Consider the following 15,561-nt stretch of genomic DNA (forward strand, 5'->3'; position numbering starts at 1 on the left):
TTGGTGTGGAATATAGTTTATTAATTCTTATAGAATGAATTTGTCAATATTAAAAACGCTCACATATGTACACAGCAGCAGAAGCAGGAGGTTGGGCTGAGCTGAGCAGGACATTGTTGTGCTTAAATCCTATGAGGCTATCGAAAGAAGATATTTTATTGTACTACTTACATTCTATGTGAAAGTGCACTGAAACATTCCCAAGAGAGCAAATGCTTGGTTTTATCTCAAAGCTTGTCGGATGAATACTTCCATTACTCACCCTATTGGGATGGGGTCAGTGATAAGCTACAGTACTTGTGATGTGAACACAGAAATGATTTTATTTCTAAATGAGTCACAAAATGGAGGTTGTTTTAATGTCATCCATTCTTAATGTACAGTTCTATATATATTTTAAAACAATCCTTGTTTTGTTTTTTAGATACAGATTTAGAGATACCATTTCAATCTATTCCTTTATATCCTCTTCGATCACACTCTATCCCATTATCTGTAATACATCTTTCCTTTTTAAACATTGACTCTCCCATTCAGCCAACACATGACATGCTTCTCTTTCTGTCTCTGAACGTTCCAGAATGTTCCAAAACAAGCTGCTCTTTCTATGTCTCTGAACATTTCAGTATCTTACCTGGCTGAACATCCTCTTTCATGACTAAGAATTGTCAATACTTCATTCTTTGAAATAACAGTGTATTAATTAATATCATGTATGTTGGCAGAAGTGATTAGAGCAATAACAATAGAAGATAGAATATAATTCTAGTATAGCACAGACACTCATGGTAAGAATTAAATATCATAAAGACAAAATGTAATTGATATAATTTGTCATTTCTAGTCAGTGTTATTAAACAAAGCAATGAAGTAGCAATGAGCCTTTTTAAACCACCCATCTCTCCCTTGGGAACAAATGTTCTATGGCTGTATACTATACAATAGCTAAAAGTAATTTATAGTACTGTAGTTGTGGGTCCTCCTGTCATGACATTGATTGAAAGTATGTCCCAAATGGCAGCCTATTCCCTATATAGTACAGGGCTTTGGTCAAAAGTAGTGCACTGTATAGGGGATAGGGTGCCATTTTGGAACTCTACCAGATCTACTTTAGGCCTCTGATTCTGACTGGTCGGTGGTGACACAACCATTCAACTCTCCTGGTCCTGACTGCTCTTGTATTCTAGTGATCTCTCCGACAATAAATGTGGGACCAACGACCCCTCCTTTCCCATTGTCTAGCTGCTTTCCTGATTGGTTGGTCAGAGAAGATCCCTCCCATTTCTCTTCATCCAGTTTACTGGAGATCGACCAATACAGATGAGCCTCCAATCGGGCCGCAGCCAATGAGAGTTCGTGCGCTGAGCAGGAGGGAGTGTCCACCTAAGGGAAAAATAGGTATTAGCTGCAGTTATCAGACACAACTTGAAAGAAGACTTTCAAAATCAGGGTAAAATCATTTGTGACATGACAAGAGTAAAAATGAGGAAACACACCAGAGGGGCAAACGGTTAAACTGTGTTGTTTTGTTCTAGTGGTAGTGATGCACATAGCCAGGTACATGATTAAAAGCAGCTGTTTATTTCTACATGTTGAATCGCCACCGCTCGGCGACATCCAGCATGTGATTGCTAACACTTTTTTAAATTCATTTATTTAACCTTTATTTAACTAGGCAAGTCAGTTAAGAACAAATTCTTATTAACAATGATGGCCTATCCCGGCCAAACTCGGACGACGCTGGGCCAATTGTGCACCGCCCTATGGGACTCCCAATCACGTCCAGATGTGATTCAGCCTGGATACGAATCTGGGACTGTAGTGACGCCTCGTGCACTGAGATGCAGTGCTTTAGACCGCTGCACCACTCGGGAGCCCCAACACACCGCGGCCCTTGCTGCTTTCAGCCTTTCCTCTTTCTGGAGTGTTGCGTGTTTGTGTGTTCTTACCTCAAAGGTTTGATGGAAGGAGCCATAGTCGATGTCAAAGAACCCTTCGGCCAGTGACATCATAGGGCTGAACCTGTGACCCCATTGGACCTCATCTGCCAGGTAAGAGCTCCGCGCCTGGCACGTCATACCTGGGGGTGCCAACACACACACACACACACACACACACACACACACACACACACACCCATAGTGAGAACACATACTGTATTAACCTTCCCTGGCAGCTCACCTTCAGCTACCATGATGACTAAGCAAATATTTTGTCAGTGAGCGGTGAAGTCACTTCAACTTTCAAAGCATGGTGCACCCATAGGTATCATATAATTCACTGTGTGTGTGTATGTGTGTGTGTGCAGGATCTCTGTGTGCGCACCACACTATACAACAGTCTCATAACAGATCATGAGAACAGGCAGAGGCATAGTTCAAATAGTATACAAACTGTTAATAAATAAGTTGTGCGTATGTGAACTTGAAGAAACTGTACACGAAATGTGTTGTCCGTTGCTTCACTGCAAATGAAAAATAAATGAAGTAAAGTCGGTTGCCTGTCTTTTCTAGTGTGCGGTTTTTACACTTGTTTTTTAATAGTTTGCCATTTGGGATTCAGGATATTGACTAACCAATGGCCTCCACCATTCTTTCCAGTATGATGGCCCTATTGCCTTTGGGCCCTGGTCAAAAGTTGTGCACTATATATTGAATAGGGTGACATTTGAGACGCAGCCATGGACTAACCTGTGGCCTCCACCATTCCCTCCAGGATGACGACCATTTCGAAGTCGTCCTTCTCCAGCTGGCCTTGAGACATGTCCCAGAAGGGCGAGCGGTGGTCAATCTCGTGGGAGATGACCAGTGGAGACACCAGGAACAGGCGGTCGTCCCCTGTCTCAAAACCGACACTGATGTCTGTCTGGTCCAGAGGGATAAACTCACCTGGAGAGGAGGAAGAGGGCGAAAGGGGGTGAGATGGAGAGGGGGTGAAGGGGAGGGAGAGCGATGGAGAGGCAGGGCGAGATGAGGAGAGGGAGAGCACGAGAGAGCAGGTGAGAAGTGATTTATAAGACCTTCAGGGCTAGGTTTTCAGTCCAGGACTAGGATTAATCTGTGGACAGGAAATATGCCCTTAGTGAGCGTATAGTGTACCAGTAAAAAGTTTGGACACAACTACTCATTCAAGGGTTTTTATTAAATTGGACTATTTTCTACATTGTAGAAAAATAGTGAAGACATCAAAACTATGAAATAACACAAATGGAATCATGTACAAAGCAAAAAAGTGTTAAACAAATCAAAATATATATTAGATTCTTCAAAGTAGCCACCCTTTGCCTTGATGATAGCTTTGCACACTCTTGGCATTCTCTCAACCAGCTCAATCATGAGGTAGTCACCTGGAATGCATTTCAGTTAACAGGTGTGCCTTGTTAAAAGTTAATTTGTGGAATTTCTTTCCTTCTTGATGCATTTGAGCCAATCAGTTGTGTTGTGACAAGGAAGGGGTGGTATACAGAAGATAGCCCTATTTGGTAAAATACCAAGTCCATATTATGGCAAGAACAGCTCAAATAAGCAAAGAGAAATTACAGACCATCATTACCTTAAGACATGGAGGTCAGTCAATGCGGAAAATGTCAAGAACATTTAAAGTTTCTTCAAGTGCAGTTGCAAAAACCATCAACCGCTATGATGAAACTGGCTCTCATGAGGACCGCCACAGGAAAGGAAGACCAAGAGTTACTTCTGCTGCAGAGGATAAGTTCATTAGAGTTAACTGCACCTCAGATTGCAGCCCAAGTAACAGACACATCTCAACATCAACTGTTCAGAGGAGACTGCGTGAATCAGGCCTTCATGGTAAATTTTCTGCAAAGTTACCACTACTAAAGGACACCAATAAGAAGAAGAGACTTGCTTGGACCAGGAAACACGAGCAAAGGACATTAGACCGGTGGAAGTCTGTCCTTTGGTCTGATGAGTCCAAATTTGAGATTTTTGGTTCCAACCACCATGTTTTTGTGAGACGCAGAGTAGGTGAACGAATTATCTTCGCATGCATGCTTCCCATCGTGATGCAAAGAGGAAGAGATGTGATGGTGTGGGTGTGCTTTGCTGGTGATTTATTTAGAATTTCAAGGCACACTTAAACAGCATAGCTACCACAGAATTCTGCAGCGATACACCATCCCATCTGGTTTGCGCTTAGTGGGACTGTAATTTGTTTTTCAACATGACAATGACCCAAAACACACCTCCAGGCTTTTACCAAGAAGGAAAGTGATGGAGTGCTGCATCAGATGACCTGGCCTCCACAATCACCAAATTGAGATAGTTTGGGATGTGTTGGACCGCAGAGTGAAGGAAAAGCAGCCAACAAGTGCTCAGCGTATGTGGGAACTCCTTCAAGACTGTTGAAAACGCATTCCTCATGAAGCTGGTTGAGAGAATGCCAAGAGTTTGCAAAGCTGTCATCAAGGCAAAGGGTGACTATTTGAAGAATCTCAAAATGTTTTTTGATTTAACACTTTTTTGGTTACTATATGATTCCATCTGTGCTATTTCATAGTTTTGATGTCTTCACTGTTAGATTCTAATTCTCAGAGTAAAAACTCGACGGACACTATGAAAGCTTAAACCAAGTTTATTCTTCCCAGAGGATCAATACAGCTGCAATAGACAAAAACCTTTTCACACAAGCAGTGATATTTAACCCTTTCTCCTAGGCTGTCTCCTCCTACACATCTGAACAAACATTTTATCTTTACTGCAGGGCAGGACACTAAGTGATACGGGCCATAAACTGTTATTTCTCCCTTAACGTGAATTGACCTAATCTCACTAATCCATGGCTCACTCCCCTTATCAATGCCTGCCACATGTGATCGCTTTCCCTACACTCAGTACATTCCAAGCTTAATTGCCCCCACCATATACTTTCCTCCTACAGATAGCTGAGGGGCTACACCAGAGGTTAATGGTTTTAGCACCCCTCATTTCTCTATTACAACTAATGATTAATAAGGATTTAAAGTTCATAAATGCGGTAGTATATATCAGTGCCTTCAGAACGTATTCATACCCCTTGACTTTTTTCACATTTTGTTACGTTACAGCCTTATTCTAAAATGGATTACATTTAAAAAAATCCTCAGCAATCTACATAAAATACCCCATAATGACAAAGTGGATCACGGTTCTACAGAGATATCTCTCCCTCCTGCAGAGGGGAGAGGTATAGAGGGATTGATGGGGGGGTTATGATACCCCACACCTATTGTAAATCTTAAAGCAGCAGACGAATCCTTTGTCCTTTAGTGTTTGGGACTGGAATGTCTGTTTGGGCCTTATGGAGAATCTACCTCAGAAATGTAACATGCAATAAATGGACTTTGGGACGTTATATTTCATCAGCCAAAATGGTGGTAACAATGATAGATGGAATATGAAAATGAATGTCGATTTTGTTATGTTATTAAAAGTTAAATCAAGACATTTTAATGAAAACATTCTAACTTGAAGAGTTTTCATAATGTGTATGTGATGTTTACATAGTTTGTTGTGTAGAAAATATCCAGATGAAAGATAATGTTTTGGTTACGATAAGACTGTAATTTTAGTTGTCTAAATGAGATCATAGCAATTTATAATACCTTGACTCGTAACTAGCTACGCCCCAGGGAACCCAGAGAGCGTGTCATAAAGACGGGAACGCCCTTCCTACCCTGGGGTATAAAACATGTGAGTTAAGAATTTACATATCAGGCTAAGTTTACCACGTGATGCTGCTGAGGTTTACGACTAGTCGTGACCCCGAAACGCAACACAAGGTTCAAGACAAAAAAAATATCTGAACAATCAAATTTATGGTGGAGTAGCTACTGTATCTAAGAAGATGATTTCAAGAAGGATCAACCAGTTATTCTCTTCACATCATCGGTTGTCTACAAGGCCCTCCTACCCAAGCTGGGAGCGTCGGCACAGCTGATTAGCATCCTAAGAAGCCCACTCTCACAGAACGAGTGCAAGGAAACAGACAAATAAGAGAAAGGACATTGTGACATCTTGTGGACAATCAGAGACTTACACCTGAAGACGAAAGACCAGACCATCAGATACACCCAACGGAGACCTTCAACACATAAATACATGCATTACAATTCAGTTTGTGCTATAAAAGACCTCTGGTGGTGAAGAATCGCCAGTAATTGTTTAAATAATTCAGGTTACACTGTATGATATCATTTTACACTTTCTACATTAACTTAGATAAAGCAACGCTTTCAGGTTAATTAAAGTTGAATTCCCAAATAGCCTAGACAAGTTTGATTTATCATTCAAATTGATTAATCAATCAAATTTGCTTTTGCAAGTTCATTATTAGCCCAACTCTCACATTACTGATCCAGTATTGATGAACGTTTATAAACTGATTTAAATCGTGTTTGCAGCTTCCAACTCAAAACCCAAACTTTACATAAATTGAAATAACTGATAATCATAACAATGAGCAAGCTATCAGATGGGTTGCCCTCCATTCTCCCGCTAATAAGCGAACCCTCAGCCATGGAAAGATTGATCGCTGACCTCAGCAGCGATACAAATCCTAACTATACCGAGGGGCTGAAAATGTTAGATTTCGATGCCATAAGCGGAAAAGCTAGAGAAATTGAGGCCTACAAACCTGACTCAGATACACCAGCTCTGTCAGGAGGAACGGGCCAAAATTCACCCAACTTATTGTGGGAAGCTTGTGGAAGCTACCCAAAACGTTTGACCCAAGTTAAACAATTTAAAAGAAATGCTATCAAATAATATTTGAGTGTATGTAAACTTCTGACCCACTGGGAAGGTGATGAAAGAAATAAAAGCTGAAATAAATCATTCTCTCTACTATTATTCTGACACTTCACATTCTTAAAATAAAGTGGGGATCCTAACTGACCTAAGACAGGGAATTTGTACTAGGATTAAATGTCAGGAATTGTGAGAAACTGAGTTTAAATATATTTGGCTAAGGTGTATGTAAACTTTCGACTTCAACTGTAAGTATGAGGCCGTCCTTGAGCAAGTGCGACACTCACGTGTCTAAAATAAATACCCTAGGCTCCCAGGTGGACTCTGCGGTGCAGCAGAATAACACACTTAGGTACCATCTGGAAGAACTCTAGAACAGTCACGCGCTATCGCAGGTCTACCCAACCGATCAACCTAGCTCACCTCCAGATCTCAGGGAACAAAGGAATGTAGACGACAGGAGGTCCCTCAGTCTTTTCCTCTTGGCCATTCGGCCCAGAGTAACATGGCGCGTCCTTGCCTACAAAACCAAAGCTTGGCTTTTCCTCTTGGCCTTTCGGCCCACAATTCCCCACAGGAGGGTGCAGATGCTCCCTGCGCACTTGGCGGGGATCACCTTGACAAAATCATCAGAAAGTTCTGCATCTTTCCAGGAAAGCCGACACTGACGTTCTTAGAAGACATAGAGGACGCCTTGGATGGCTACCCTAATGCTACAAATACCGACAGGCTTTAACTGTTGAAGTGAACGTCCAACAGACACGTAACAAGGTTCATCAGTCTACAACAACAACACGTTCAAAAAGACTACGTTAAACTTGCCACGGCTTTGAAATTATAATTCACTGGTTCTGCGACTCGCAAACACGACAGCTCATTGGCTAACAATGCCAAACAAGCTTAGAATGAACACCCACAAGCCTAATATCATAGGCTTCGTTCAGCTTACTTTGGCATGCTCACTGAAACAGGAATGGAAGAGCTATTGCCATTCAAACAAATGTTTCTGTCGAACATGTATCCCAACTTCCTTAACTACTTGGGCCCTACTGCCCACGTTGGTTTGCCAATCTCGGCACTTCGAGAGCTTGCGAGCACAGCTTTTGAAGTCTTCGAAAGCAAACTGGGCTAAGAGCTCGGACAGCTCGGTTTTCGAGCTTGGGTGGGAACAATCACTCCAATTGGAAAGCGCGGCATTAGGGACAGGTGCGTTAAAAGATGACACACAAGGGGGGTGGCTACCAAGTAACCACCACACCGATAACCACCGCAGTAACAATAGCTATGAAGAACGTCCCAAACCAAACAGGCCCGTAGAGATCGACCTGGCCCTCACAAGGGTCAGGACACAAGGGTAACAAGCATAACAAGGGCAACAAAGTGTTCAACAACGATCTAAACGTTAACCGAAACATTATAGAAGCTCTGATAAGAGATGTACTACAGCGGAAGAAATTTGAGAAAGAGGACAAAGATAAGTCACCATGACTAGGCGTAAAATTGCTGGAGAACGAGTCCGCCGAAATTCACACCATTCACGAGGACGTTAACATTCCCATTACCCCCGCCTTCACTCAAATCCCTGTCCAGGGACCGCTCAATCTAAACACAAGCCGGCAGGTTTTGTCTACAGACTTTGATACAGATGTGGAGACGCACAAGGTTAGCAGCGTTGCAAATAGATGATTCCTCTCCCATTCCGATAGAGGACCCACTGGGTCACAAAGGTTGGTTATCTGTCTTGAAAAGCGACACAGATAACCAACTGCCCTGTTCTTCTAACCCACTCCACTTTGTTGGGGATATGATGAGAAAAACCAACTCGAACAGGCCATACCTTAAAGCAGTCTTAGAGAACTGTTTGACCTGTGATGCTCTGATAAAAATTGGGTTCGACTATGTCTCTCATATCTGAAACTTTTCTGGATGAACTCAAAAGGGCTGTGGACCCAGAAAAATGTTGGTTGAAAACGGAACGTTGCGACACGAAACTGAGGTTTCACTCAAGCTACCTCGCCTCTAACCAATCGTCTCCTACTTAAACTGAACTTCAACAGTGTGTCACTGATCCACCCTGTGTACGTGACTAGCATTGACACCAAACGGATGCTGATTGGGATAGATTTAATTGATGGATTGGAAAACCAACCAAGTCTGGTCACAAATAACTATGCCAACTCCGTTGACTAAACCGCATTCTTCAAAGGCTACATGCCATACATTGTGCAACGACGTGAGTTCGACGTCATCAGCTGCCGTAACCCCGGTGAACCTGGTCATGAGTCCGCCATTGGTTGCAAATGACAAGGTGACAAGTTCAACTCGGAAATTAGCCGAACATGAGGTTTTCCTGTGTGGCTTGGGTGATTCACCAGCCGACACATACCGCCCTCCTCTGATTGGTGGCGTGTGCCAAACGGCACTATGGCTGAGGATGCCATACTGACAACCTGGTTGACACTTACCTCTATAGGAGTGTGTGCGCTTTCACTCTGCATTGGAACCAAGGAAGTATCTCACTACCTACTGGTTTTTGCGAACCTCCCACATACAGTCTATGTGGGAATGGACATTTTGGTAAGATTGGGTGTTAAACTCGATGCCATACACCAAGTTATTTGGTCTTTGTCTTTCGACCCGGTGTGAATGGCATCCGGGCCGACTATTCCTGAAGCTTGCAAGGTGATAACTGAGTCCGCCATTGGTGATTCCTGCAAGAACCACAGAGGTTTCTGTAAGACTGAACCTGGCGCCCGGCTACCGGATGGAAGGCACCACTGTGTTCTTCCAACCCTATTCGAATTGGGGCTAACTATCAATGGTAACCCGCTGTTTAGAACGAAACACTAGATCCACTTACCTCTTGGTACAGAATCTAACTCAAGCGGATATTTCCATTCCTCAGCACAATCAGCTAGGAACATAGATTGAGTACTCCTTCCGTGATTTTGAACTTGTTCCCGTGATTGGGCCTCTTCTGTCCTCCCTTGACCTATGTGGCGAGGGAGGAACGCTTTTTACTTGTCTGGCAAAAGCAATCGCAATAACTTCCATATTGCCACTTGACGACACATCGACGTTTAGGCTCGATGTCGATTCTGACAAAGAGGTGTTGATATACTCCATCATCACGGAGGACGATACCGCATCTCCACCTGCATGTGAGGTAACAGCCGATGATTCCCTCACCATTTACATGCCGTCACCACCCCTGATAGAGACCTGTACGAGGTCGCCAAACCATATCCTGGTTTCCGTGCACAGGTACTACAGCTACTGTCGGATGCTAACGCACTTATCAATGACACTGAACGACATCAGTTGAGGGAATTGTTTAACAAACACAATGAGATCTGGTCGACTGACTCACTGGACTGCGGTGTTACGGCTATTCATGTGGTGCTTATTTCTACGCCGCCCGGAGCAGCTCCTACGTTTGTTAAACAATACAAAATTCTGCTTGCAGCGTACGCAGCGGTACAAGAGATTATCGACTCCCTATTAGCTAAATGGATAATCAAGGAATGCAACAGCGCTCCCGTGTGGCCCATTTTGAAACCAACAAGTATATGGCGTCTTACCATTGACTACAGACAACTCAACAAGCTGGTTCCATTGTCTTGTTGGCCAATGATACAGCTCGACCAAGAGTTGCAAAGGTGGCAAACGCCAAGTACTCCACCGTCTATGTGGCGAATGGTTTCTGGACCATGACAGTCGACCCTCGCTTTGTCTTTCTCGAACAAGCTCTTCACATTCAATCGTTGCCCGTTGCCCATATGCGAACTCCCCCTCAGAGTGTAACATCTTCCTGCACAAGGCTATGCCAGACGCAGCCTCCAGGGGGATGATAATCTATGTGGACAACGTTCTCATGAGAAGTGGGACTTGGTCACATCACCTCAACGAGATGGACCATGTTCTTACCCAACTCGGGATGGCAGGGGCTAAGTTGGCCATCATGAAAGGACAATGGTGCAGGACCAAGGTAAACTACGTTGGGCTTCTGGTGGGTGCTGAGGGCATCCTGCCACAGTCTAACAGAATCCAAGCAGTCAGCAACATCAAAACACCGAATAGACCGCACTGAATAGACAGATACCTAGCAAGTCAGAGATACTAAGAAAATTCTTAAGTATCCTAAGCTGATCCCGTCCTGGAGATCAGTATGTTGCACCTAACATATTTTCTTCTCTTCCCAGCTACAAGATATACGTTCGTTGTCACTGTTGATATTGTCCTGCGCTGTGCTGTTCAAAATAGTAAAATCAGCTAAATTTGTTGTGTGAAAACATTTGTTTACAAAAGCAAATAACTGAAATAATCAAACAATATCTCTGATTTTGCGTCTCTGTAGGATGGAGTTCCTTTGACTGATCCTGACGCTCTGCGCCCTGGTCAAAACCAACCCAGCAGATGTAATCAGGAGCGGACCCCCTACAAGAATCGTTCTCCGTGATGATCCAGGACTTTTTATAACCAACTGCAGAGTACACACACGTCCACCTAGATGCGAAGAACGTGTACCGCCAACACATTCCACCTGCAGCGTATTTGAGTTGGCCCTGGGCTGACTGGACCACCCAGGCAGATAAGCATGCCCAGCTAGACACTGCCCATATGTTGGCCCAACTCCAAAAGTTCAGTCACCCAGTCAGAACTAGCAGAGCCCAGGCAATTTGTCTGGGCACGACTCATGATAGGTGCAGCAGTAGGGTCACTATTTGCTCTAGGTACCACTGCCGTCAACACAGTCAGTCTAGCAACAGTCAAGAGAAATGTTAGGGAGATGCTACTTATCCAGCAACAGATGAAAGCATTGCAACATGTGGGGAAGTCTCTCCAGGACACTATTCTGGTGGTAAACACACACACCACTCTCCTGAACAAAACCCTGCTGTCGGTAGGGAAGCTAGTAGAGGTCATGAACCACGACTATGCCCATGTTAAATTGGTTTGATTCTTATTGGAGGATTTTCTCCATGAAGTTAGCTCTTCTATGGACCATTTGGCCATGAATAGAATCCCCTCATATCTACTGCCCCTCTCAATAGTGCACGACATATTGACCTCAGCTACCACAACCACGATAAGGCCATTACAGTGACATTTGGCCTATAATCTGGGGTCGGCGATCCCAATACACATTGATGTTGATCGTAATGATGTGGGATTTTTACTGACGCTGCCGGATGTTGAACTGGAGAATATCTATAGATTGAAAACGGTTCTAAATGTAGGATTTTGGCGCAACAGTACCCATGTGAAAATTGCCATCTCTATCTCACCCCTAACCTGTTAATGTGTACTCTAACCAAAGACGTCCACTACCTCTGTCCTAGCAAACCGTTCGTCAGGGATAACACAGAGCGAAGAATGCTGTAGAGCCAAACTAGCAGCAAGGGATGGGGTCACTACCACACAAGTAGAGGTTGTAGGGAATCGATGGTTGGTTAACACCCTGTTCGCGTCCGCCACTATGACTTACAAATGCCATGACTCAACCACCCAACTGAACCTCCCCAACCAGACTGTTTTTGTTAAGGTACCAGAGGGGGCGATTATCCACATAGCCGACCTTGCTCCATACCAACTTCCCGACGACAGGATAGACACAGATATTGAAATGCCTGATGCTTTTGCTAAGTGTTCCCTTGAGTTACCACGAGCCATTCAAAACCAAATCCAGTATGAGGGACCAATGACTGTTGGTCTTAGCATACCGGATGAGGCACTATTAGTTGATCCGACTGACTACAAGCCAAATGATTGGTCTGTCACCCGCTCTTGGACGGTGCCGGACAGTATCCTGACTGTTACCATGATCCTTGGTCTTATTTCCCTTGGTGTGTGCACCTACTACGTCAACAGGTGCACATGTGCAATGGAAGACCTAATGAGGTCTTATACTAGGATCACCCGTGGGACGGAAGCGATCCCGATTTTCGAAAGTTGGCAATAGATCCTGAAACCCCATCAGGGCGTCCATCCACAGCATCCCCAGCCTCCTCTCCCGAATTTGCTAGGACAGCACCGTAATGTCCCCAATGTAAGATTTGTCATTCAGGGTGCCATTTTTTCCAAGTGCCTTAACTACCTACCTTCAAGTAGGATCCCCCTAGATATGACATTAGAGACAATGCCATGATAGTCATTTAGCCAAGACCTTTAGTCCTTTAGACCTTTAGTCCAAATTAGATGGTTAAGGTGTGGTAGCTATATTTTGTATGTCTTTTGTATATCTTTTGTTTATGTTTTTATTCATTTTTGTTTCATTTCCTTTGACACTTAGGAAGTGATAGAGCCATAAACAAGTTCCCCATACAACCACCAGTTAGTGCCCCAACGCCCACATTTGGGTCAGAGATGTAATGATGTATTGCCTGAGTGTTGTGCGTTATTAACGTCTGCCTAAGTTACTGCCTAGATCCACTAGCCGGGACAACCGGGCGACAGGGCGGAATGCAGAGCCACAGCCGGACCTCCCCTGTCCATTCTGGTGGTGGTCTGCAGCTTGCAGAAATCCTACCAGGTTAAACCACCAGGGGGGGACTGCTACAATGATCCACAAACCAGGACATCCAATGGTCATTCTTATGGTGGGTTGCAAAATGCAGGATCCTTCCAAGTTCAACCCACCAGAGGGGGACTGTCATGACTGGCCTGTGAGGATCAGGTTACAGTGGATCACGGTTCTACAGAGATATCTCTGAGAGGTATAGAGGGATTGATGGGGGGTGGGGGGTTTATGATACCCCACGCCCATTGTAAATCTTAAGGCAGCAGACGAATCCTTTGTCCTTTAGTGTTTGGGACTGGAATGTCTGTTTGGGCCTTATGGAGAATCTACCTCAGAACTGTAACATGCAATAAATGGAGTTTGGGACATTATATTTCATCAGCCAAAATGGTGGTAACAATGATAGATGGAATATGAAAATGAAAGTTGATGTTGTTATGTTATTAAAAGTTAAATGAAAACCTTATAATGAAAACACGCTAACTTGAAGAGTTTTCATAATGTGTATGTGATGTTTACATACTTTATGATATGTAGAAAATATCCAGATGAAAGAGAATGTTTTGGTGACGATAAGACTGTGATTTTAGTTGTCAAAACGAGATCATAGCAATGTATAATACCTTGCATCGTAACTAGCTACGCCCCAGGTAACCCAGAGAGTGTGTCATAAAGATGCCCTTCCTACGCTGGGGTATAAAACATGCTGCAGCCAAGGTTTACGACTAGTCGTGACCCCGAAACGCAACACGAGGTTGAAAACAAAGAAAACACTACATAAGGTCCCAAAGTTGACAGTGCATGTCAAAGCAAAAACCAAGTCATGAGGTCGAAGGAATTCCCAGTGGAGCGCCGAGACAGGATTGTAAAAACTTCATAACATTTTGCTAATTTTGCTAATACTTATGTAAATATCACATTCACATAAGTATTCAAACCCTTTACTCAATCATTTGTTGAAGCACCTTTGGCAGCGATTACAGCCTCGAGCATTCTTGAGTATGACGCTACAAGCTTGGCACACCTGTATTTGGGGAGTTTCTCCCATTCTTCTCTGCAGATTTCCTCTGTCTTATCCCGAAGCCACTCCTGCGTTGTCTTGGCTGTGTGCTTAGGGTCGATGTCCTGTTGGAAGGTTAACCTTCGCCCCAGTCTGAGGTCCTGAGCGCTCTGGAACAGATTTTCATCAAGGATCTCTCTTTACTTTTCTCTGATCATCTTTCCCTCGATCCTGACCAGTTTCCAAGTCCCTGCCGCTGAAAAACATCCCCACAGAATGATGCTGCCACCACCATGCTTCATGGTGCCAGGTTTCCTCCAGATGTGACGCTTGGCAGATGTGACGCTTGGCAAAGAGTTAAATCTTGGTTTCATCAGACCAGATAATCTTGTTTCTCATGGTCTGTGAGTCCTTTAGGTGCCTTTTGGGAAACTCCAGGCGGGCTGTCATGTGACTTGTAATGAGGAGTGGCTTCCGCCTGGCCACTCTACCATAAAGGCCTGATTGGTGGAGTGCTGCAGTGATGGTTGTCCTTCTGGAAGGTTCTCCCATCTCCACAGAGGAACTCTGGAGCTCTGTCAGAGTGACCATCTGGTTCTTGGTCACATCCTTGACAAAGGCCCTTCACCCCAGATTGCTCAGTTTGGCCGGGCAGCCAGCTCTAGGAAGAGTCTTTGTGGTTCCAAACTTCTTCCATTTAAGAATGATGGAGGCCACTGTGTTCTTGGGGACCTTCAATGCTGCAGAAATGTTTTCGTACCCTTCCCCAGATCTGTGCCTCGACACAATCCTGTCTCGGAGCTCTACGGACAATTCCTTTGACCTCATGCCTTGGTTTTTGCGCTGATATGCATTGTCAACTGTGGGACCTTATATAGACAGGTGTGTGCCTTTCCAAATCATGTCCAATCAACTGAATTGACCACAGGTGGACTCCAATCAAATCGTAGAAACATCTCAAGGATGATCAAAGGAAACAGGATGCACCTGAGCTCAATTTTGAGTCTTATAGCAAAGGGTTTGAATACTTACTTAAATAAGGTATTTAATTTTTTTTCATTTCAATAAATGTTCATATTTCTAAAAAACTGTTTTTGCTTTGTCATTATGGGGTATTGTGTGTAGAATGATGAGAAAAATATATCATTTAATCAATTTTAGAATAAGGCTGTAACGTATCAAAATGGAAAAAGTAAAGGGGTCTGAATACATTCTGAATGCTTCCATAATATACAGAAATAGATTATGTGAAAAGTTATAATTGCATCCCAAATGGTACCCTATTCTCCATACAG

General features: G+C 43.7%; 1 protein-coding gene across 4 annotated transcripts in view; it reads right to left on the reverse strand.

The window, feature by feature from the left end:
• LOC115169317 (G protein-activated inward rectifier potassium channel 3-like) overlaps positions 1–15,561 on the reverse strand; it is a 28,159-nt gene continuing 12,598 nt past the window's right edge. For all 4 annotated transcript variants that reach the window (XM_029724818.1, XM_029724816.1, XM_029724815.1 and 1 more), the window contains exons 6-8: positions 2,691–2,888; positions 1,950–2,080; positions 1–1,383 (exon numbers count right to left, since the gene is read on the reverse strand). In XM_029724818.1, the coding sequence (XP_029580678.1) occupies positions 1,111–1,383; positions 1,950–2,080; positions 2,691–2,888 (602 nt within the window). In that variant the 3' untranslated portion in view covers positions 1–1,110. The remainder of the gene's footprint in view (positions 1,384–1,949; positions 2,081–2,690; positions 2,889–15,561) is intronic.

This window comes from Salmo trutta, chromosome 31 (assembly GCF_901001165.1).
Source record: "Salmo trutta chromosome 31, fSalTru1.1, whole genome shotgun sequence".
NCBI lineage: Eukaryota > Metazoa > Chordata > Actinopteri > Salmoniformes > Salmonidae > Salmo > Salmo trutta.